This window comes from Ranitomeya variabilis, chromosome 5 (assembly GCF_051348905.1).
Source record: "Ranitomeya variabilis isolate aRanVar5 chromosome 5, aRanVar5.hap1, whole genome shotgun sequence".
Taxonomy (NCBI): domain Eukaryota; kingdom Metazoa; phylum Chordata; class Amphibia; order Anura; family Dendrobatidae; genus Ranitomeya; species Ranitomeya variabilis.
The window spans coordinates 590,409,055-590,435,193 of record NC_135236.1 but is presented as its reverse complement, the minus strand read 5'-3'; the positions used below and the strand labels follow the sequence as shown (position 1 = coordinate 590,435,193).

At 44.1% G+C, this 26,139-nt stretch overlaps 1 protein-coding gene across 1 annotated transcript in view; it reads left to right on the top strand.

Moving 5' to 3' along the window:
- Positions 1–26,139, top strand: part of DOCK2 (dedicator of cytokinesis 2) — a 1,347,187-nt gene that overhangs the window by 893,233 nt on the left and 427,815 nt on the right. Inside the window, exon 37 of the mRNA XM_077266018.1 lies at positions 23,808–23,898. Coding sequence (XP_077122133.1) covers positions 23,808–23,898 — 91 coding nt within the window. The remainder of the gene's footprint in view (positions 1–23,807; positions 23,899–26,139) is intronic.

Here is a 26,139-nt window from a genome sequence, read left to right as displayed (position 1 = left end):
CCAACTCACCCTCAACCAACACCGGAGCAGGAGGCTCAACTGAAGGTACCACAGGTACCTCATACCTGCGCAATAACGACCGATGAAAAACGTTATGAATGGAAAAGGACGCAGGGAGGTCCAAACGGAAAGAAACAGGATTAAGAATCTCCAATATTCTATAAGGGCCGATGAACCGAGGTTTAAACTTAGGAGAAGAGACCCTCATAGGGACAAAACGAGAAGACAACCACACCAAATCACCAACACAAAGCCGAGAACCAACACGACGATGACGGTTGGCAAAACGCTGAGTCTTCTCCTGGGACAACTTCAAATTGTCCATAACCTGCCCCCAGATGTGATGCAATCTCTCCACCACCGCATCCACTCCAGGACAATCCGAGGATTCCACCTGACCGGAGGAAAATCGAGGGTGAAACCCCGAATTACAGAAAAACGGGGACACCAAGGTGGAAGAGCTGGCCCGATTATTGAGGGCGAACTCTGCCAATGGCAAAAAAGCAACCCAATCATCCTGGTCAGCAGAGACAAAACACCTCAGATATGTCTCCAGGGTCTGATTAGTCCGCTCGGTCTGGCCATTAGTCTGAGGGTGAAAAGCAGATGAAAAAGACAAATCTATGCCCATCCTAGCACAGAATGCCCGCCAAAATCTAGACACAAATTGGGTACCTCTGTCAGAAACAATATTCTCAGGAATACCGTGCAATCGGACAACATTCTGAAAAAACAGAGGAACCAACTCAGAAGAAGAAGGCAACTTGGGCAGAGGAACCAAATGGACCATTTTAGAGAAACGGTCACAGACCACCCAGATGACAGACATCTTCTGGGAAACAGGCAGATCTGAAATAAAATCCATCGAGATGTGTGTCCAAGGCCTCTTAGGAATAGGCAAGGGCAACAGCAGTCCGCTAGCCCGAGAACTACAAGACTTGGCCCGAGCACAAACGTCACATGACTGCACAAAGACTCGCACATCTCGTGACAGGGAAGGCCACCAGAAGGATCTTGCCACCAAATCCCTGGTACCAAAAATTCCGGGATGACCTGCCAATGCAGAAGAATGTACCTCAGAGATGACTCTGCTGGTCCAATCATCCGGAACAAACAGTCTATCAGGCGGACAACGATCCGGTCTATCCGCCTGAAACTCTTGCAAGGACCGCCGCAGATCAGGAGAAACGGCCGACAAAATTACTCCCTCCCTAAGGATACCTGTGGGTTCAGAATTACCAGGAGAGTCCGGGTCAAAACTCCTAGAAAGGGCATCTGCCTTAACATTCTTAGAACCCGGTAGGTATGACACCACAAAATTAAAGCGAGAAAAAAATAAAGACCAGCGCGCCTGTCTAGGATTCAGGCGTCTGGCAGTCTCAAGATAAATCAAATTTTTGTGGTCAGTCAATACCACCACCTGATGCCTAGCCCCCTCGAGCCAATGGCGCCACTCCTCAAACGCCCACTTCATGGCCAAAAGCTCCCGATTCCCAACATCATAATTCCGCTCTGCGGGCGAAAATTTGCGAGAAAAGAAGGCACAAGGCCTAATGACGGAGCAGTCGGAACCTTTCTGCGACAACACTGCCCCAGCTCCGATCTCCGAAGCGTCAACCTCAACCTGAAAAGGCAGATTCACATCAGGCTGACGCAACACAGGGGCAGAGGCAAAACGGCGCTTAAGCTCCTGAAAGGCCTCTACAGCATGAGGGGACCAATTAGCAACATCAGCGCCTTGTCTGGTCAAATCAGTCAGTGGTTTAACGACATCCGAAAAACCAGCAATAAATCGGCGGTAAAAGTTGGCAAAGCCCAAAAATCTCTGAAGACCCTTAAGAGAGGAGGGCTGAGTCCAGTCACAAATAGCTTGCACCTTGACGGGATCCATCTCAATGGAAGAGGGAGAAAAAATATACCCCAAAAAGGAAATTTTCTGGACCCCAAAAACGCACTTAGACCCCTTCACACACAAAGAATTAGACCGCAGAACCTGAAAAACTCTCCTGACCTGCTGGACATGAGAGTCCCAGTCATCAGAAAAAATCAGAATATCATCCAGATATATTATCATAAATTTATCCAGAAAATCGCGGAAAATATCATGCATAAAAGACTGGAAAACTGAAGGGGCATTAGAAAGACCAAAAGGCATGACCAAATACTCAAAGTGGCCCTCGGGCGTATTAAATGCGGTCTTCCACTCATCCCCCTGCCTGATCCGCACCAAATTATACGCCCCACGAAGATCAATTTTAGAGAACCACTTAGCACCCTCTATACGAGCAAACAAATCAGTAAGCAATGGCAATGGGTATTGATACTTAACAGTGATCTTATTCAGAAGCCGATAATCAATACATGGTCTCAAAGAGCCGTCTTTTTTTGAGACAAAGAAAAACCCAGCTCCCAAGGGAGAAGAAGATGGACGAATATGTCCCTTTTCCAAAGACTCCTTTATATATTCCCGCATAGCAGCATGTTCCGGCACAGACAGATTAAACAAACGACCCTTGGGATATTTACAACCCGGTATCAAATCTATGGCACAATCGCACTCACGGTGCGGAGGTAACGACCCAAGCTTGGGTTCGTCAAAGACATCTTGATAATCAGAGAGGAACTCAGGGACTTCAGAGGGAATGGACGACGAAATAGAAACCAAAGGTAAGTCCCCATGAATACCCTTACATCCCCAGCTCAACACAGACATTGCTCTCCAGTCCAAGACTGGGTTGTGAGACTGCAACCATGGCAATCCCAGTACCAAATCGTCATGTAAATTATACAGCACCAGGAAACGAATAATCTCCTGGTGATCCGGATTGATACGCATGGTTACTTGTGTCCAGTATTGTGGTTTATTATTAGCCAATGGGGTGGAGTCAATCCCCTTCAGAGGAATAAGAGTCTCCAAAGGCTCTAAATCAAAACCACAACGATTGGCAAAGGACCAATCCATAAGACTCAGAGCGGCGCCAGAGTCAACATAGGCGTCCGTGGCAATGGATGACAAAGAGCAAATCAGGGTTACAGACAAAATAAACTTAGACTGAATGGTGCCAATGGAAACAGACTTATCAAGCTTCTTTGTACGCCTAGAGCATGCTGATATAACATGAGTAGAATCCCCACAATAGAAACACAATCCATTCTTCCGTCTAAAATTCTGTCGCTCGCTCCTGGACAGAATTCTATCACACTGTATACTTTCTGGCGTCTTTTCCATAGACACCGCCAGATGGTGCACCGGTTTGCGCTCCCGCAGACGCCTATCAATCTGAATAGCCATTGTCATGGACTCATTCAGACCTGCAGGCACAGGGAACCCCACCATAACATCCTTAACGGCATCAGAGAGACCTTCTCTGAAAGTTGCCGCCAAGGCGCACTCATTCCACTGAGTAAGCACAGACCATTTACGGAATTTTTGGCAGAAAACTTCAGCTTCGTCTTGCCCCTGAGATAGTGCCATCAAAGTTTTTTCTGCCTGAAGTTCCAAATGAGGTTCCTCATAAAGCAAGCCCAAGGCCAGAAAAAACGCATCCACATCGCGTAACGCAGGATCCCCTGCTGGCAATGAGAAGGCCCAATCTTGAGGGTCACCCCTGAGCAAGGAAATCACAATCCTAACCTGCTGAGCAGGGTCTCCAGCTGAACGAGACTTCAGGGACAAATAAAGCTTACAATTATTTCGGAAATTCTGGAAGCTAGCTCTATTCCCTGTGAAGAACTCCGGCAAAGGAATTCTCGGCTCAGATACCGGAGCATGTACCACAAAATCTTGTAAATTTTGTACTTTCGTGATGAGATTATTCAAACCCGCAGTTACACTCTGGAGATCCATTATTGTCAGGTGCACACAGAGCCATACAGAGATTAGGAGGAGAGAGAGAAAAAAGACTGCAGCAAGGCAGACTGGAGGAAAAAAAAAAAAAAAAATTCCAGCAGACTTCTTATAACTCTCCTTTCTCAACCTGGGTCTTTAACACTTTATTGGCCGGTCAAACTGTCATGATCTCTGCAGGCAGAGATCATAGCAAGCCTATAGAGGGACAAGCTCTCGGAAGATGGAACTATACTGACCATGAACTAAGCCTGCCGCGCAACTAGAAATAGCCAGGTAGCATTTCCTATTTATCGCTAGATGCCCAGCTCTGGCCTAAGACCTAAATAGCTAGCAGAGGGAAATATAAGACCTGGCTCACCTCTAGAGAAATATTCCAAAGAAGACAGTAGCCCCCCACATATAATGACGGTGAGTTCAGATGAAACAACAAACGCAGCAGGAAAATAGTCTTAGCAAATTTGAGGTCCGCTTACTAGATAGCAGAAGACAGATAGTATACTTTCATGGTCAGCAGAAAAACACTAACAAAACACCATCCAGAGATTACCTTAAACTCTGGCATTAACTCATAACGCCAGAGTAGCAATCCCTGATCAACGAGAGCTTTCCAGACACAGTAACAAAACTTCAGCTGTGAACTGGAACAAATAGGCAAAACAAAACATGGACAAAAGTCCAACTTATCTAGTAGTAGTCTAGAAGCAGGAACAAGCACTGAGAGGCATCAGATAACATTGTTGACCGGCAAGAAACCACCAGAGAAATGAGCTTAAATAGCGACACCCACTACTGATGGAACCAGGTGAAACAGGAAAGAGGATGACAAGTCCAATTCCACAAGCGGCCACCGGGGGAGCCCAGAATCCAAATTCACAACAGTGGACCTTGCTACTGACGGCGTTCAGTAGCGCGTGTTTTATGTGTCCCTCCACATGCTTGTGCAGGGCAGGGACGGCTTGCCTGCTGAAGTAAAAGCGGCTAGGCACATTGTACTGTGGGACTGCCAATGACATCAAGTCACGGAAGCTGTTAGTCTCCACCAGCCTGAATGACAGCATTTCCAGTGACAGAAGTTTGGCAATGCCTGCAGTCAGAGCCTGTGCTCGTGGGTGGTTTGACGAGAAAGGCCGCCTTTTCTCCCATGCCTGTACTACCGATGGCTGTAGACTGGGCTGGGAGTGTGTGGATGACTGGGAAAGTGGTGCTGCGGGTGGAATTACAGCGGGTCTCTGGACAACAGGGCCAGAGGTTCTTCCACGGCGATCCTGGGAGGAAGCCGAACCAGCTGCATGTGAGCTGGAGGAAGAGGCAACACGAGCTGAAGAGGTGGTAGCTGCCGCTGTTGGTTGGCCTAGCTCTTCAGTGTGTTTTTCTAACTCCGCCGGGTGCCTGTTGCGCACATGTTTCCACATGTTGGAGGTATTGAGGTTGCTGACATTTTTCCCTCTTTTTACTTTGTGATGACACACCTTGCATTTGACATAGCAAATGTCATCTGCAACTGTGTCAAAAAAGGACCAGGCACTGCAAGTCTTGGGAGCGCCCTTTTTGGCTTTTGGAAGAGACATGCTCCTAACGGGTGCCAAAGCGGAGGCAGCAGGATCCGCAGTCTTCCCCCTCCCTCTCCCTCTTTGGGCCGTACGGGGAATCTCTTCCTCAGAGCTGCTCCCACCACCTTCCTGTCCCTCACGCCAAGATGGGTCAAGGACCTCATCATCTACACTACCCTCTGCCCCCAACTGCTCCTCCTGGGTAGTCTCAGCAGCAGAGCACGCACCAGTAAGTGGCACCTGAGTGTCATCATCAGCTGATGCGGCCTGCGATGTGGTTAACGGAGCCACTGGCCCACCCGCCTCTTCAGAGGAAGAGAGAAAAAGCTGTTGGGCATCACTGCACCCTGCCTCTTCTTCCATTTCTCCAATGCTGCTTGGCTGGCCCCCTGTTTCCAATCCAAGAGATTCAGAGAACAGAAGTAGAGACGGCTCCTGTCCTGGGCTCTCTGCCTGGGTAATTTGGCAGATGGCTGCTCTCCAGTGCTCTGTGTCTGAGAGGATGTGGCACTAATTGAAGTTGATGCATTAGCTGCCATCCATCCGACAACGGCTTCAATTTGTTCTTCACGCAGCAGCGGTGTACGGCGCTCTGCGACAAAGCTGCGCATGAATGACTGTTCCCTGGTGAAAGTGGGTGCTGATGAGTCACCGGTGCCCGCAGCAGGCACAGAATCCCCACGTCCCCTCCCTGCTCCGCGCCCACGCCCACGCCCACGTGCCTTACTCACTGCCTTCTTCATCTTGGTTGACTGATAAAGATAAGCAGAAAAGTACTAACGGATTTGTGTGCTTATTCCTGAACAACTCCTCCTAACAGGTATAAGAAACACTAATTTTCTAAAGTGTGGACTAGACTTTAATATGAGCTAATGTGGCCTACACAAATGTAAAGTGGTGTCACTGGTGTGTTTGGTGAACTTTATTATTTATTTATTTTTTGGGGGCTGAACTGACAACAGATAGAGCTGCAGTCACACGGAGACCGTGCAGACAGACGTAAACGGCGCTGCAAGGCCCAAAAACCCTCCTCTACGTTATCCTATGTAGTGTTTTTCCACAAATTAGCTGGAGACGGGTGGAAAGACACTAATAGAATTTTTTTGAAAAAATTAGCAGCAGACTACACTACTTGGAAAAAAAAAAAAAAAAGAACAGTATGAGGCAATGAACCACCCTCCCTGAACTGAATACAACCAGCTATGGATGGCCTATGTGGCTGCACTCAGACTAGAGAGTGGGCTGCACTCACACACACACACACACACACAGACCTTGCAGATCGCTGTGAAAACAGCGCTACAAGGCAAAAGCAAGGTGAATAGTAGGTGAACACAGCGGTTGCTAAATTAGCCTTTGGAAAGCACAAAGAAGCAAATCGCTATCTCTAAACTGGCCCTCAGTCAGCAAACAGTGTCCTGTCACTAACTGAATTCACAGCAGAGTGATCGCAAAATGGCGCCAGCGACTTTTAAACTGCATCATGACATCATTTCAGCAGCCAATCACAGCCATGCCAGTAGTTTCATGCCCTCCATGCTGAACAGGATGTGCCCACACTTGGAATCATTCTCATTGGATGAATTTGTGCATTTTGAATCTGGGAACTTCCGATTCCGGTATCTGATACGCGGCAAGTATCGGAATACCGGTATCGGAATTCCGATACCGCAAGTATCGGCCGATACCCGATACTTGCGGTATCGGAATGCTCAACAGTACAAGTCACACTTACCACCGTTCACACTTACGCTCAGGTCACACTCAGCTCACTCACACTCGCTATGCTGAAGATTTATAGATTTTTTTTTCTCTATTTCCCCTCAACAGCAATCCACCTTGCTGTTCAAATGCACTTCCAATTGTAGAGATGTGCACATCATTCCGTGGTGAATCAAGTTAGTCAAACTTTCTTAAATCTGCGGTTTCACGTGAATTTGAACACTTAGAGATTAAATTTGCTGTCTGCAAAAAAACAACTTGCCTGGCATCATTTCTCACACTTCTAAAGCACCTGAAGCTGTAGAGATTGGGTTAATGCCATTTTGCCAGCCCATAATGTCCTGCAGCTAGGAGACCTTGCGGATCAGCACCTAGGCCATCTAATTTCACAGTTTGGATGGCAGAGACATTTTCTATCTACAGAGTCCCTTTCAAAGTCTTTCAAAGTCTCTCTCTTCTGTAGAGTGTAAGCTCTTATGGACAGCAGACTCCTTTTTCTCTTACCTGTAATGTGTAGTTTCTTATAGTGAACGGTCTCTTTTTTTCTCACTTGTAAAGTACAGCTCTTATGGTCAGCAAGTTTCTCTCTCTACTCGCAATTAGAAGATTTCTATCATTTGAGATTTGTGATTTTTTTTCCGAATCAAATTTTTGGCAAAATTGGCATTTCAAAATATCTGCTTATCTTTAATTGTCTCTGTCAGGCCTCATTCAAACATCTGTGTTTCACATACATTTTTTCAGTGTCTTTTACAGATAAGACTATAGAAGATAGGTGTTAAATGAGCATGTTCACATTTCCATTTATAATTCAGTTTGCAATTCACACATTGAAGTGATCCATGTCATCTGAGTGTATTCAATTTGTTATTAACGAGTAGAAAAAACATGGAAAATATAGAAAATTGGGTGTTGCCTATGATTATTAAACTGTTGAATGATTTCGTAAAATTTAGCCCACTTCAGTTTAATGTGTTTGAGGGTCTTTAGAAAGCCCGATTTGCGATATACACACCCCATGCTGGCCCCTTAATTTTCTATCATATTTACAATGTATGCATGCATGCAAACACAATGTTCAGTATGTAGCACCGGCGTACACACTGCTGGTCTAAGTGTTAGCGTTAGAGGGACGTTCTTCTTGGGCAGAGCAAGCATTCTCTGCTCTCTTGCACCAAGTTACTTCAAACAGGGCACCGGGTGGCCTGTATCCTGAAATGTTCCATCTATAGTCTCTGTGTGAGTTACCAAGATTAGCCATAATACCTCCATACAATGTGTATACATTACATAAGCCTCAGCGCCCAAGTGTGATGTGTGTGTGTATGTATGTATATGGAGCACCCACTAGGACCCTGGGGTTCAAGGGCCAGGTCCGGTGGTCGTTACAGGGGTGGTCACGTGGCAGTGGCCCTGGGGGTCCAAATTAAGGGAAGGTCTTTAAAGGGGTTGTTAAATAAAGAATAAAGTTTGTTTGTGGTGCCACCTGTGGTGTTCGGTCAGGGACGACCGAAGCTGCTTAAAAAGGTCCACTGGGGTGATGTTATGGCAGCAGGGATGGTATGGCTTGCCACAGATGAAGCTTGGCCCCCAGGGCTCCCGGTGTAGTAGATATAGATAATCTAGTGCCAGAAAAAAGGTAAAGAGACTGCAACCTTGTGTCCTCTAGTTCTAACTGGTGTAAGGCAGCCACAGTCCAGGGTACGGATCACAAGTGCTGGTGTGGTCCGGCCAGCTTGGAATCGATCCAGGAATCCCCCTAGCCAGATGGGGTTGGAAGCCTTCCTCTCTGCGCTGTGTTGTTATCCCTTGCTGCCTTAGGCCTCACACAAGGTCCTCACTTTCTCTCTGTCCCTTTTAGTGAGACAATACCTGCATGGCAGGCAGTGCGAGCCTTTTTACAGGTGTCTCTCAGTATGACTCTGGGCTCTTTGTGCTGCTGTTTCTTCAGGTGTTAAAGGTGGGTTGGCGACCTGCAATCTCCTGTCTGCCAGTTTCTGCTGTGGGGCATAGAGTTACCCCCACAAACTTAGTCTTCCGGCTACCGGTATTCTGCGCTTCAGCATTGAGGAAGCTCAGTCGCAGCTTCCCTGCAGGTCTTTACTTCTCCTGTGCTTCTCTTCCCCTTTTAGTTTCCTACAGACTGCTCTGTTCCTCTCTCCTTCCAGGAGCTGTAGAACCACTTGCCTGCATGGCCACAACTTTCCTCTCTCAGACTCTCTCTGTCTGCTTCCTCTCTCCTCTCTCCCCTCTCACAATCTGACTTCTCACAGACTCCACTAACTCCTCCAGCCAGAATATATATAGTGAAGTTACCTTGAATCTGGGTCTCAAGCTGCCCTTTTGGCCTGGAGGCAGAACAGTGTTGAATGTACTGGTTACCTGTTAAAGGGATCATTCCTCACTTCCTAGCATGGTATCACTCTCCCCGTGAGGAAAGCAATGCCACTGTAACAACTGGTTACCTGGGGTGTTACACTCCTCCCCCCATTAAATCCAGTACTCCTGTACTGGGAAAACAAAAACAACAATAACAAGTTAGATTTTGCAAACATTTTAAAATGCATGTAACAGGTTATAAAAACTTTTTACTTCCCTTTATGGGAGGTTATTTTGCTTTAAACGTTACATAACTATATATAAAGTGCAGAACATTAGCTTTACTAAAAATATAGAACTCTATGTAATACCAAAAATTACTTATGCGTAGATTAACTCACTAACATATAAAATATGACTTTTCCTTTTTATGGGTTAACTTCTTTAGCAATATTAAATACTCTCACTTTAAATGTTGACCTTGTTGCACTTTATTAAAAGTGCAAACATTCAAGCACTTCAACACTATATCAATTACAGTTTCATTCAGTAATTTGTGAGATCCCTCTCACCAACATCAACAATGATGTGGGGGGCACGTTCTAAACCCCCAACGTAGACTTGGGCGTGCTGCAAGGCATAAGTGGTCTACTCTTTGGACTGCTTCTTCAGATACGCCACACAGGTTTTTGTTTTCTGTCACTTTAAGACAAATAAACTTTTTAATGCAAACAGTAAACAGTATCTTCGCTGGTTACTTGTAAAACCAATAGGAAGCTATTTAAGAAGTGTCAACTATTTACATGACAGTTCTGATCATGCCTAGTTCATGATTCTGATGTTCTTTTTTAACAAGTTAACTTTGTAAACAGAAACCTTGCCAGGTTAAATGTACTTTCAACAGCTTAGTTATACTCTTGTTTCTATATTAATCCTGATGCTTCCAACGATAGACATGGACATTGCAGTCTCCTTGTCGGGAGTTCAGTCTTATTCCAGGTAAGATAAAAAGTTGGTTTGGTCCCACTATGGCTCTGCGCCGGAGGTCCCGCTCTCTGTCCTCCTGCTCCCACTTGAGCGTTTACTGATGGTAATTGTTACCCCCACAGGGCGTGGATAAATATAGTGGACTCACTAGACCACTGATGGAGCAGTGGTAGCTGTATACCTGGTACACAAGAGACAGGAGAATGTGCTTCCAAAAAGCAAAGGTATTTATTTAAATGAAGCTTTAACAAACAGAAAGAGGTGCCTGGGAGAAGAACCCTCTGGACCACAACACTGAACCACGTAGTGGAGCAACGGGCAAGATGTACCCCTATACAGGGATTCCCCCATCACAACACCAGATGGCCTAAATGCCGCAGTACCCGGACCAGAGGGACGACCCGTACAGACCGTATTAACAAGATGGTGGAATTCAGGCTCTGTCAGTGGAGAGAATCCTGGAAGCTCTGTGTATTCTCGGAAAGGCTGATCCAGCCGGCAGCAATATCTGGATGGTTCTGTGAGAAGCAGCTTATTCAGCCTGGAGTGGAAACCGGAGAGTCCAGAAGGATCCAGAATAGGGAACTGCCAGCGGAGGATTCTGAGGAGACAGAGAAATTAGAAAACCGAAAGTAATAAACTACAGTTTGCAGAGCACAGCAGAGTGTGGCCTGAGCAGAAGGCCACAAACAACAGAATAAACACATTGCCAAGGCACCTCCCATAATGTCTTTTATGCACAGAGCATCATAGCACAGAGAGCCTTAATAGAGAACAGGTGCTCTGCTGTTTTAAGTATGTGCAGGAAGCTGTGCGCGGCTCCTAAGAGCATTTCCAGGAGACCTACCAAGAGGATGCAAGTTCTTAGCAGAGAAAGGAGCCTCTGATCGTCTGGAGCCACTGACAGGGCGAGTAGTACCAGTGGAGCTGGGTGAAAGGTGCCGATCTCCCTTCGCAGCGGAGACCGGACCTGCAGCTGAGGGCATGACAGTAATACTCCTCCTTGCTAATGACCTCCAGATATTGAACCTCAGCCTGGGCCTCCCCGGGGAACCCCATTAGATCAGTGTCGGAGAACTCCCACCGGAACGTCACCCATTCCCCATTCTCTACCTGGAGCTCTCTTTGCGGCTGCAGCGGTGATGTTAAGGTATGTATGATACCCGAGGGCTGCTCCCAATCAATGTGTCTGTATACCCGTCCGGGTGGTGCGGGTGACAGAGCATCAAAGGGCCCTATGAGGGTGTTCTCGGCTACTGTCTCCTTACCTGCTGCTGCTTTGTCTCCGATGCCAGACTCCTCCATTGTGGGCTGGTGAATCAGAAGCTTGCTCCTCTGCTGCTCCCATACTCTCTCGGCTGCGTGGAACCAGGACCGCTGGAGCTGACAGCATAGCTCCTCCACCTCGGCTCCAAGAACCTCCAGGTTCAATACTGATGGCAGGTCTTCATGCTTCTTCCATTTGCTTGGGCAGTTTCCTGCTTCCTTCCCATCCTCTGGGTGATCGCCGCTTACTATCTTGCCAGCTGGGTTCTGGGCCGCACCTTCCTGCTGCTCTTCCCGTGTTCTCTTCTGTGGGAAGTTTCTTCTTCCTTGCTTCCTGCCATCACAGACTAGGAGGCAGATTTCCCTTGTTGATTTGTCTTGGACATAATAGTATAGTTGATGGGCGGCCATAACTTTTGCGCCATTTCTCCAAGCTCCGCCCACGACAACACACCCATCTCCTCCTGCACGCCACAAGGTGCTGTAATAGCGGCAGTTTTGGTGGCAATTAGCAGTTCAATGATCACAGTCCCTAAGGTGCACAAAACCCATTTTAATGGGTTGGTCCATCCTGTTCATGACGCAAAGTTGGAGTGCCCGCTAGGACCCTGGGGTACTCGGGCTGGATCCAGTGGTCATTAAAGGGGTGGTCATGGTGGCAGTGACCCGGTCCATGACCCTGGGCATCCAAATTAAAGGGAAGGTATTTAAAGGGGTTGATAAATACAGAATAAAGTTTGTTCTAGACGCCACCTGTGGTATTTGGTCAGGGACAACAGACGCTGCTGAAAGAGGTCCACTAGGGTGATGTTATAGCTGCAGGGATGTATGGCCCCCCACAGGTGAAGCTGGGTCCCCAGGGCACCCGGTGTAGTAGATAAAGATGGTGTAGTGCCAGAAAGAACTAGAAGAAGCAAGTTTGCAATCTCTTTACCTTTTTACTGGTGTAAGGCAGCCACAGTCCAGTGTACGGATCACAAGTACTGGTGTGCACAGGCCAGCTTGGAAGTGATTCAGAAATCCCAATAGCCAGATGGGGTTGGAAGCCTTCCTCTCTGTGCTGTTGTAGTCCCTTGCTGCCTTAGGCCTCACACAAGGTCCTCACTTTCTCTCTGTCCCTTTTAGTAGGACACTACCCACATGGAAGGCAGGGCGAGCCTTTTTACAGTTGTCTCTCAGTTTAACACCTGAAGGCACAGCAGCACATAGAGCCCCGAGTCAAAGGTGGGCAGGCGACCTGCAATCTCCCTGTCCGCTAGTTTCTGCTGTGGGGCATAGAGTTACGCCCACATCCCCGGTCTTTCGGCTACTGGTATTCTGAGCTTCAGCGTGGAGGAAGCTCAGTCGCAGCTTCCCTCCAGCTCTTTTCTTCTCCTGTGCTTCTCTTCCCCTTTCAGTCTCCTACAGACTGCTCTGTTCATCTCTCCTTCCAGGAGCTGCAGAACCACTTGTCTGCACGGCCCCAGCTTTCATCTGCTTCCTCTCTCCTCTCACAATCTGACTTCTCACAGACTCCACTAACTCCTCCTCCAGCCAAGATACACAGAGAAGTTACCCTGAATCTGGATCTCAAGCTCCCCCTCTGGCCTGGAGGCAGAACAGTTTTGCATGTACTGGTTAACTGTTAAAGGGATCCTTCCTCGCTCCCAAGCATTGCATCACACTCCACGTGAGGAAAGCAATGCCACTGTAAAAACTAGTTACCTGGGGCATTATATATATACACTGTGTTCCAAATTAGTATGCAAATAATATTTCCTCATATTTTCTCTAAATTACCTATCTGAATTGCAGTCATTGTTATTTTCCAGTCATCTACTATTCTAGTATAATTGCAATGTTTTGGAACAAACTGCCTATGAAAACAGTATCTTTTTAAAAAAAATAAACACTCAAAATGCATGTTCCAAATTATTATGCACAGCAGAGTTTTCAACCTTTTTTTTATTTTGAACAAAAAAAATGGTTAATTGTGAAGTTATAAGCATTATCAGCTTATTACAAAGTGAAATCAAACAGTTTTCAAGTGAAAACTTTATTCTAGGTGATGTTACATTTGCACATAGGACCCCGTGTTCGAAAGAAGCTTCTGAACTCTCTTGTCCATTTGATTTGTCAGTTTTTGGATGGTTTCTATGGTTTCTGCTTCAATTGTTTTTAAAGTGGACAGAATACCCTCCCAGAGCTGTTGCTTAGATGTGAACTGCCTCCCACCATCATAGACACTCCTTTTGATGATGCTCCAGAGGTTCTCAATGGGGTTGATGTCAGGGGAAGATGGTGGCCACACCAGAAGTTTGTCCTCTTTTATGCCCATAGCAGCCAGAGATGCAGATGTGTTTTTTATCATGCATGAAAATGATCTTGCTGCGGAAAGCACGGTTCTTCCTCTTGAACCATGGCAGGAAGTGTTGTTTTAGAAACTCCACATAGATTATGGAGTTCATCTTTTCCCCTTCAGGGATCATAAGGGGGCCAACAATCTCTCTCCCATGATTCCAGCCCAAAACATTACTCCACCTCCTCCTTGTTGGCGCCTTAGCCGTGTTTTCATGGGGTGTCCATCAACCAGCCATCCTCCACCCCATCCATCTGGACCATCGAGCGTTGCACGACACTCATCGGTGAACAAAACAGTTTGGAAGTCAGTCTTCACGTATCGTTTGGCCCACTGGAGCCGTTTCTGCTTGTGTGCAGAGGATAGAGGTGGTCGACAGGATGGCTTACGCACAGCTGCAAACCTGTGAAGGACCCTGCATCTTGTTGTTCTGGGGACGTTGGAGGCACCAACAGCTTCAAAAACTTGTCTGCTGCTATGACAAGGCATTTTTGCAGCTGCTCTTTTAACCTTACGCAATTGCCTGTTGGAAAGAGTTCTCAATTTTCCCTTATCAGCATTCACACATGTGTGCTGGGAATCAGCTACATACTTCTTGATTGTGCGATGATCACAATGAAGTGTCTTGGCAATGTTGATTGTAGTCATGCCTTGACCTAAATACTCCACAATTTGTTGCTTCTCAGCAGCCAACACATCCTTTTTCCTTCCCATTTTGGCAAAAAATGTAGGCTGCTTAATAATGTGGAATAGCCTTCTTAAGTAGTCTTGCCTTTATTTGGACACACCTGCCAAACTAATTTGCACAGGTATCTGCAATTGCTTTCAGTGATATAAAGAGCCCTGACACACATCACCATCAATGAGTTTAAGTGACAAGCAAAGAAATTCTAACCTTATCACTCCTAAAGTCTTTGTGCATAATAATTTGGAACACAGTGTATGTATGTATGTATATATATATATATATATATATATATATATATATATATATATATATATATATATATATATATATATATATATACACACCTCTACAACAACTGTTAAGAGGAGACTTTGCGCAGCAGGCCTTCATGGTAAAATAGCTCTTAGGAAACCTCTGCTAAGGACTGGCAACAAGCAGAAGAGACTTGTTTGGGCTACAGAACACAAGGAATGGACAATAGACCAGTGGAAATCTGTGCTTTGGTCTGATGAGTCCAAATTTGAGATCTTTGATTCCAACCACCGTGTCTTGGTGCGACGCAGAAAAGGTGAACGGATGGACTCTGTAAACATGATTCCCACCGTGAAGCATGGATGGGGGTGTGTGATGGTGTGGTGGTGCTTTGCTGGTGACACTGTTGGGGATTTATTCGAAATTGAAGGTGTACTGAACCAGCATGCCTACCATATCTTGCAGCGGCATGCTATTCCATCCGGTTTGCGTTTAGTTGGACCATCATTTATTTTACAACAGGACAATGACCCCAAGCACACCTCCAGGCTGTGTCAGGGCTATTTGACCAAGAAGGATAGTGATAGAGTGCTACACCAGATGACCTGGCCTCCACAGTCACCAGACCTGAACCCAATTGAGATGATTTGGGGTGAGCTTGACCGCAGAGTGAAGGCAAAAGGGTCAACATATGCTAAACATCTCTTGGACATCCTTCAAGATTGTTGGAAGACGATTCCCGGTGACTACCTCTTGAAGCTCATCAAGAGAATGCCAAGAGTGTGCAAAGCAGTCATCAAAGCAAAAGGTGGCTACTTTGAGGAACCTAGAATATAAGACATATTTTCAGTTGTTTCCCATTTTTTTGTTAAGTATATAATTTCACATGATAGTTTTGATGCCTTCAGTGTGAATGTACAATTTTCATAGTCATGAAAATACAGAAAAATCTTTAAATTTTAAGGTGTGTCCAAACTTTTGGTCTGTACTGTATATACTTCAGTTTTTGTCTTGTATATCCTATGTGCAGTATACATATCAGCCTAAGTGTCTCCTATGTGGCATACATACATCAGTCTCAGTGTATCCTATGTGATATACAGTATATACTTCAGCTTTAGTATATCCTATGTGATGTATATACAGCAAACTCAGTGTATTTGATGTGGTGTATATACACTAGCCTCAGTGTCACCTATGTAATGAACAGTTGAAACCAGAAGTATACATACACTATATATAAAAAACACATAAGCATGTTTTTCTCAAAATCTGACATAAAATCATAATAAACCTTTCCTATTTTAGGTCAATTTGGATTATCACAAGTATTAATATTTGCCAAATGAGAGAATGCAGTAAGTAATAGAAATGCTTTAAAACAAGTCAAAAGTTTACATACATTTCATTAGTATTTGGTACCATTGCCCCTGAACTGAATGACTTGGGTCCAACATTTGGGATATCCTTCCATAAGCTTCTTACAATAGTTGGTTGGAATTTGGGCCCAATACTCCTGACAAAACTGGTGTAACTGATCCAGGTTTGTAGGTTGCCTTACTTGTCCCTTGCCTTTTCATATATGACCATACATTTTCAATAGGATTGAGATCAGGGCTTTGTGATGGCCACTCCAAAACATTCACTTTGTTATCTTTAAGCCACTTTGTAACCATTTTGGCAATTTGCTCAGGTCATTTTCCATTCGGAAAACTCATTTCTTCCCAAGCTTTAACTTCCTGGCTGATGTCTTGAGATGTTGCTTCAGTATTGCCATATAATCTTCTTTTCTCATGATGCCATCTATTTTGTGTAGAGCACCAGCCGTTCCTGCAGAAAAACAATCCCACAACATGATGCTGCCACCCCTGTGTTTCACAGTTGGGATCCTGTTCTTAGGCTTCCAAGCTTCTCCCTTTTTCCTCCAAACGTAATGATGGTTATTATGCATCAGACCATAGGACATTTCTCCAAAAATTAAGGTCTATGTTCCTGTGTGCATTTGCAAGCATTAATCTGGCTTTTTTATGTTTCTTTTGGAGTAATGGCTTCTTCCTGGCACAGTGGCCTTTCAGTCCATGTTGATACAGTACTCATTTCACTGGGGATAATGATACAATCTTACCTGCTTCTGCCATCATCTTCACAAGGTCTTTTGCTTTTGTCCTTGGGTTGATCTTCACATGTCAGACCAAAGCATGGTCATCTCCGGGACAAATAACCCGTCTCCTTCCTGAGTTGTATGATGGCTGAACATTCCCATCTTGTTTGTACTTGCATGTAATTGTTTGTACAGATGAACGAGGCTCCTTCAGGTATCTTGAAATTGTACCCACGGATGAGGCAGACTTATGCAAGTTCAATTATCTTCCTGATATCTTGGCTGATTTCTTGAGACTTTCCCATGATGCTACACAAAGAAGCAGTGTGTTTCAGGTGTACATAAAAATACATCCACAGGTGTGTCTTTAACCCCTTAACGACCGCCGATACGCCTTTTAACGGCAGCCGCTAAGGGTACTTAAACCACAGCGCCGTTAATTAACGGCGCTGTGGAAAAAGTGAATAGCGCCCCCCAGAGTCGGATTTTCTCTGGGGTCTCGGTTGCCGAGGGTAGCCGAGACCCCAGAGAACATGATTCGGGGGGTTTTTACCGACCCCCGAGTTGCAATCGCCGGTAATTAACCATTTACCGGCGGTCGCAACAAAAAAAAACGCGATTTGCCATTTAATTTCTCTGTCCTCTGATGTGATCGCACATCGGAGGACAGAGAAATAGTGTCCCCGATGGCCCACAATAGCCCCCCAATACTCACCTATCTCCCCCGGTGCTCCTCGTGTCTCCCGATGGGCGCCGCCATCTTTTTTCCGGGAAAAAATGGCGGGCGCATGCGCAGTGCGCCCACCGCCCGGCACCCGGAAGATCTTTGGGGTCTCGGCTGCCGGGGGTAGCCGAGACCCCAAAGAACATGATCGGGGTCGGTTTTTACCGACCCCTGTTTTGCGATCGCCGGTAATTAACCGTTTACCGGCGACCACAAAAAAAAAAAAAAAAAAAGCGATCTGTAATTCTCTGTCCTCTGATGTGATCGCACATCAGAGGACAGAGAAATAGGGGGATTCGGGGACCCTATCATACTCACCCGGTGTCCCCGGGTCCTCCTGCGTCTCCTCTTTCCGGCCGGCTTCTTCCTCTGCAAAGAAAAAGGCGGGCGCATGCGCAGTGCGCCCGCCATCTGCTGCCATCTGCCGGCCGGCAGGAGAGACAAGTTGGGGCTAAAATTAGGGTTAGGGTTAGGGTTAGGGCTAGGGTTAGGGTTAGGGTCAGGGTTAGGATTAGGGCTAGGGTTAGGGTTAGGGCTAGGGTTAGGGTTAGGGCTAGGGTTGGGGCTAAATTTAGGGTTAGGGTTAGGGTTAGGCTACTTTCACATTAGCGTTTTTTGGCTTCCGTCGCAATGCGTCGTTGGAGAAAAAAAGCATCCTGCAAAAGTGCTTGCAGGATGCGTTTTTTTCTCCATTGACTTGCATTAGCAACACATTGCGACGGATTGCCACACGTTGCATCCGTCGTGCGACGGATGCGTCGTGCTTTGGCGGACCGTCGGCACAAAAAAACGCTACATGTAACTTTTTTTGTGCGACGTGTCCGCCATTTCCGACCGCGCATGCGCGGCCGGAACTCTGCCCCCGCCTTCCCGCACCTCACAATTGGCAGCGGATGCGTTGAACGGTACGTCGGCCCGACACACTGCGATGGGCCGAGTACGACGCTAGTGTGAAAGTAGCCTTAGGGTTAGGGTTGGGGCTAAAGTTAGGGCTAGGGTTAGGGTTAAATTTAGGGTTAGGATTGGGGCTAAAGTTAGGGTTAGGGCTAGGTTTGGGGCTAAAATTAGGGATAGAGTTGGGATTAGGGTTAGGGTTTGGATTAGGGTTGGTATTAGGGTTACGGTTGGGATTAGGGTTAAGGTTAGGGTTGGGATTAGGGTTAGGGGTGTATTGGGATTAGGGTTAGGTTTGAGGTTAGGGTTGAGATTAGGGTTAGGGGTGTGTTGGATTTAGGGTTTTGATTAGGGTTATGGTTAGAGTTGAGATTAGGGCTGTTTTGGGGTTAGGGTTGTGATTATCGTTAGGGTTGTGATTAGGATTATGGATCGGGTTGAGATTAGGGTTAGGGGTGTGTTGGAGTTAGGGTTGGAGTTAGAATTGGGGGGTTTCCACTGTTTAGGTACATCCGGGGGTCTCCAAACACTACAGCCAATTTTGCGCTAAAAAAGTCAAATGGTGCTCCCTCCCTTCTGAGCTCTGCCGTGCGCCCAAACAGTGGTTTACCCCCACATATGGGGCATCACCGTACTCGGGATAAATTGGACAACAAATTTTGGGGTCCAATTTCTCCTGTTACCCTTGTGAAAATAAAAACTTGGGGGCTAAAAATCTTTTTTGTGGGAAAAAAATATTTTTTTATTTTCACTACTCTGCATTATAAACTTCTGTGAAGCACTTGAGCATTCAAAGTTCTCACCACATATCTAGATAAGTTCCTTGGGGGGTCTATTTTCCAAAATGGGGCCACTTGTTGGGGGTTTCTACTGTTTAGGTACATTAGGGGTCTGCAAACGCAACATAACGCCTGCAGACCATTCTATCAAAGCCTGCATTCCAAAATGGCGCTCCTTCCCTTCCGAGCTCTGCCGTGCGCCCAAACAGTGGTTTACCCCCACATATTGGGTACCAGCATACTCAGGACAAATTGGACAACAACTTTTGGGGTCCAATTTCTCTTGTTACCCTTGTGAAAATAAAAATTTGGGGGCTAAAAAATCTTTTTTGTGGGAAAAAAATATATTTTTTATTTTCACTACTCTGCATTATAAATGTCTGTGAAGCACTTGGGCATTCAAAGTTCTCACCACATATCTAGATAAGTTCCTTGGGGGGTCTATTTTCCAAAATGGGGTCACTTGTTGGGGGTTTCTACTGTTTAGGTACATTAGGGGTCTGCAAACGCAACATAACGCCAGCAGACAATTCTATCAAAGTCTGCATTACAAAACGGCGCTCCTTCCCTTCCAAGCTCAGCCATGCGCCCAAACAGTGGTTTACCCCCACATGTGGGGTACCAGCATACTCAGGACAAATTGGACAACAACTTTTGGGGTCCAATTTCTCTTGTTACCCTTGTGAAAATAAAAACTTGGGGGCTAAAAAATCTTTTTTGTTAAAAAAAAATATTTTTTATTTTCACGACTCTGCATTATAAACTTCTGTGATGCACTTGGGCATTCAAAGTTCTCACTACACATCTATATAAGTTCCATGGGGGGTCTCGTTTCCAAAATGGGGTCACTTTTGGGGGGTTTCTACTGTTTAGGTACATCAGGGGCTCTCCAAACGCGACATGGCGTCCGATCTCAATTCCAGTCAATTTTGCATTGAAAAGTCAAATGGCGCTCCTTTGCTTCCGAGCTCAGCCATGCGCCCAAACAGTGGTTTACCCCCACATATGGGGTGTCGGCGTACTCAGAACAAATTGTACAACAGCTTCTGGGGTCCATTTTCTCCTGTTACCCTTGGTAAAATAAAAATTTGGAGGCAAAAAGATCATTTTTGTAGAAAAAATGCGATTTTTTTTATTTTCACGGCTCTACGTTATAAACTTCTGTGAAGCACCTGGGGGTTTAAAGTGCTTACCACACATCTAGATAAGTTTCTTAAGGGGTCTAGATTCCAAAATGGTGTCACTTGTGGGGGGTTTCCACTGTTTAGGCACATCAGGGGCTCTCCAAACGCGACATGGCATCCGATCTCAATTCCAGCCAATTCTGCATTGAAAAAGTCAAACGGTGCTCCTTCACTTCCAAGCCCTGCGGTGCGCCCAAACAGTGGTTTACCCCCACATATGGGGTATCGACGTACTCAGGAGAAATTGCACAACAACTTTTGTGGTCTAATTTCTCCTGTTACCCTTGTGAAAATAAGAATTTGTGGGCAAAAAAATCATTTTTGTGAAAACAAATGCGATTTTTTATTTTCACGGCTCTACGTTATAAACTTCTGTGAAGCACTTGGGGGTTCAAAGTGCTCACCACACATCTAGATAAGTTCCTTAAGGGGTCTAGTTTCCAAAATGGTGTCACGTTTGGGGGGTTTCCACTGTTTAGGCACATTAGGGGCTCTCCAAACGCGACATGGAGTCCGATCTCAATTCCAGCCAATTCTGCATTGAAACAGTCAAACGGCACTACTTCACTTCCAAGCTCTGCGGTGCGCCCAAACAGTGGTTTACCTCCACATATGGGTTATCGGTGTACTCAGGAGAAATTGCACAACAAAATTTGTGGTTAAATTTCTGTTTTTACACTTGTGAAAATTAAAAAAAATGGTTCTGAAATAAAATGTTTGCAAAAAAAAGTTAAATGTTCATTTTTTTCTTCCACATTGTTTCAGTTCCTGTGAAGTACGTAAAGGGTTAATAAACTTCTTGAATGTGGTTTTGAGCAGCTTGAGGGGTGCAGTTTTTAGAATTGTGTCACACTTGGTTATTTTCTATCATATAGACCCCTCAAAATGACTTCAAAGGTGATGTGGTCCCTAAAAAAAACATGGTGTTGTAAAAATGAGAAATTGCTGGTCAACTTTTAACCCTTATAACTCCCTAACAAAAAAAAATTTTGTTTCCAAAATTGTGCTGATGTAAAGTGGACATGTGGGAAATGTTATTTATTAACTATTTTTCATGACATATCTCTCTGATTTAAGGGCATAAAAATACAAAGTTTGAAAATTGCAAAATTTTAAATTTTTTTTGCCATATTTCCATTTTTTTCATAAATAATCGCAAGTAATATCGAAGAAATGTTACCACTAACTTGAAGTACAATATGTCACGAAAAAACAATCTCAGAATCAGCGGGATCTGATAAAGCGTTCCAGAGTTATAACCTCATAAAGTGACAGTGGTCAGAATTGTAAAAATTGGCTCGGTCATTAAGTACCAAATTGGCTCTGTCACTAAGGGGTTAAATAACTCAGATGTTGCCAAAACACATGACATCATCATATGGGCAGTCCAAAATTGTTTAAAGGCATAGTAATCTTAGTGTATGTAAACTTTTGACTTTGCAGTAAGTAATAAAAATGCCTTAAAGCATTATCTCTCTCTTAATATTCTGGCACTTGGCAAATATTAATAGTTATGTTAATCCTAATTCACCTAAAACGAGAAAGGTTTATTCTGATTTCATGTTAGACGTTATACAAAAAGATACATCTGCAGGTTTCTCTCAGTATATATAAACTTCTGGCTTCAACTGCATATACAGCAGCCTCAGTGATGTGAAAAGCATAATTAAGCATACAGTATGGACCTGTGTATGTAGTATAAAGTATGGTGCTGTGTTAATATATTGCATAGATATGTGTATATATAATGGTTCTTTGTGTACAATAAATAGTGTGGGCTGTGCAAATTAGGGGAAAAGTATGCTTAATTCTGATACACAGTGGTTTTTCAAAGAAAAACATTTATTTGGCTGAACTCATAGAGCCAGTTCCTATTACATGCTGCCTGTGAATCAGCTGTCAGACTCCCTTTAAAAAGTAAAAAAAAACAAAAAAAGAAGTTTCCCGAGACAGATACCAAGATAGTATTTAGCAGATTTAAACTCATAAAGTCATATGAACACAATAATCCCCACTCAGCATCCTTAAAGCAACATGAGGTCAAAGAGTATATTTAGCCATAAAATCAAATGTATTAACATAATATAACATTACAAAGTGCCAAACAGATCAGCTGAACAACTGTCGGGTATCGCACACACACAGATCCTGTGCATGCAAAATTTCCTGGACGTAGCCATACGTTGAGGATCTGTAAGTACTTGCCAATTTGGACGTATGGATACGATCAAGGTCGTGAAGCGGGTACTGTAAATGTCGCTCTGTTTGAAATGTGAATGTTTTTCTTTATTGTGAATAAAGATTTCAATAGCATTTTTTTTAAATACAGTGAGGAAAATACATTTTTGATACACTGCTGATTTTGTAAGTTTTCCTACCTACAAAGAATGGAGAGTTTTTTGTTGAAGGTACACTTCAACTGTGAGAGACAAAATCTAAAAAAATCCAGAAAATTACATTGTTTTATTTTTACATAATTAATTTGCATCTTATTGCATGAAATAAGTATTTAATACAATAGAAAAAATAGAACTTAATATTTGTTATAGAAACCTTTGTTTGCAATTGCTGAAGTCAGACGTTTCCTGTAGTTTTTGACCAAGTTTGCACACACTGCAACAGATCTGTGAGAGCCAGAATTCTTGCTGGTTGGAAGGTGATCTAATATTTATTTCATGCAATAAAATGCAATTTAATTATTTAAAAATCACACTATGTGATTTTCTAGGTTTTATTTTTAGATTCTGTCTCTCACAGTTGAAGTGTACCTATGATAAAAGATTACATACCTCTCCATTCTTTGCCGATTTTGCAAGTTTTTCCACCTACTCCTCAGTCTATATAAAATTCTTCTGAAAATAGACAGATTTTAGGATCATATTTGTCTTCCGTTTTTATACAACCTTCATTTTAAAATTATGCATTAGTGTCAGCAATGTGTGCAAAATCCATTAAGAAAGAAAACATGGAAGAATTTTTGAAGAATTATAGCAACATGAAATGATGTCAGTTATATATGCAGCAAAGTGAATACATTGTTTTGTAGTGTGAATTGTTAGGAAACATTTATTGATTGTGACATTGGTTTAAAACCACATGTACAGATATTGTGTAGTTTTCTCACAATACATTATTTCCTATTTGTTTTTCAAGATACCTATACAAGCTTAGAGACCTGCACTTGGACTGTGAAAACTACACTGAGGCTGCATATACTCTTCTACTCCACACAAGGCTTTTAAAGGTGAATATTTATTAAAAATTACAATATTTTTAAATTTATAACACAGATCGTTGTTTGTAACACATAACAGTCTCACACTGTATACCAAGTTCATCATATTAATGGACAGATAAGACGTGTCGCTATTTTCTGTCATATAAAAATAATTCTACTATGTTCTCCTGACATGTTGTTTAAGAGCAATGTAATTATTTACAAATAAAGACAATTATGATAAAATGCAGCAACAATGGTTGGTATATTTGCAATTCTTTGATATTACACCTAAAAATGTACATTATGATTACACGTTGTTTGTTAACAAAACGGGCAACAGGCGGATGTGTACAGAAACCACATGGACCCATTGAATTTCACTGATCCATACACACATAAATTTTAAAAATGGATCCATGTGTCCAATCCATGAAACATAGGGCATGTCCTATTCTCATCTATTTTGACGCTGTCACTAAAATCTGTCAGGATCCAATAAAAATAGACAAAAAATGAACACTTTTCTATTTTTAGCCATTTTTAAGTGATTCATTGTTCAGAGTCAATAATGAAAAAAAAAGTTCAGAGAGTTTAATTTCATTAGTTTTCAAAAACAGATGAGGAAAAAAAACAGACGTTATAAATAGAGATGGGTGAACCTTTTCAAGTTTGGTTTGGATTCAACGAACAGACCTCCGATCGACGAACGTTCCCAAAACCCATTGGACTCAATGGGAGGCAAAACCAAATGCATAGACAACACCTTAAGGGGTGACAAAAAGCTTCCAAAACAGCTAAAATGAGGGAAAGACACCAGGAAAAGTGGCATCACTTGACCCACAGTAGAAATTTGCAAATGGCACAGCATCAGTCTGCCATAGGCCATGCATGAAGGATCAGGGTCTGGCCTAGCACTTACTGCTTGGAATTGAAGTTTTATGAGGTTCTAGTGGATAAGGGAGCAGTGTAAGCCTTTTTAGCTGGGAGACCTCACACCTCATGCAACATCTTAAATGTGATTTTTGATCAGCCACACAGGTGGCACAAATATCAACTTGGTATACCAGAAATGAGGTATACCCATGAGGGATCACAGTCTACAAAGGAGGGGTGAGGATACTATAGGTGATGGTAGAGCTGCTTATGTAGGTTGTAGACTTGTCGAAAGAGGTATTTCTGCAGGTTCATTTTGAAGGTTACCATGATAGGCGATAGTATGATAATGTTGAGGGACACGGTTCCAGAGTTGAGGGGATTTAAGCGAGAAATCTAGTATGTGATTGTGGGAAGAGGAGATAAAAGGGGAGTAGAGAAAGAGATCTTGTGACGATCTGAGGTTGCATGCAGGTAAGTACCAGCAGACTAGGTCACAGATGTATAGAGGAGACAGGTTTTGGATCACTTTGTACGCCAAACTTAGGGTTCAGAACCAGAGTCTCTGCTCAATGGGGAGCCAGTGCAGGGATTGACAGAGGGGAAAAGTCAGGGAATAGCAGCGTGACAGGTGGATTAGTAGGGCAGCAGAGTTTAGGGTAGATTAGATGGGTGTGACAGTTTTACAAGGGAGGAACAGAGCAAGAGGTTTGCAGTAGTCGAGGCATTAAATGATGAAGACACGCAGTAGTGTTTTTGCAGATTCATGGTTGAGGAATTTGCGGATTCAGTAGAAATTTTTGAGTTCGACTCGGTAGAAAAGAGAATGGATTTGGATCTTAGATTTGAAGGAAACATCACAATCAAGCCATTGATTTTGGTAGATAGGTCAGTTGGGGGAGAGTTTGAGTGAGATGGTGGAAAGATGTTGAATTTGGTTTTATCTACGTTAAGTTTTAGAAACCTACCAAAAAAGTAAGATTAAATAAATGAATCACATTGTGGGATTCTGGTAAGTAAGGAGGTTATCTCAGGTCCAGAGGGTAGATCTGTTTGTCATGAGCAAAGAGCTGATACTAAAAGCTATGAGACCCTATGAGCTACCCCAGGCTGAAGGTGTAGATGGAGTAGAGCAGGGGTTCTAAAACTGAACCTTGGGGGCACTGACATATCAGGGTGAGAGGAGTGGTGTGTGAGTGGGAGATACTGAGTGTCCTGTCTGTTAGGTATGAGGAGATCCAAGAAAGTGCCAAGTCTGTGATGCCAAGAGATGAGAGAGTCTGTAGTTAACAGGGAATGATCCACGGTGTCGAAGGCAGAGGACAGGTCGAGGAGGAGGAAGACAAAATGATGTCTCTTGGATTTGGTGGCTGGTAGGTCATTGTTGACTTT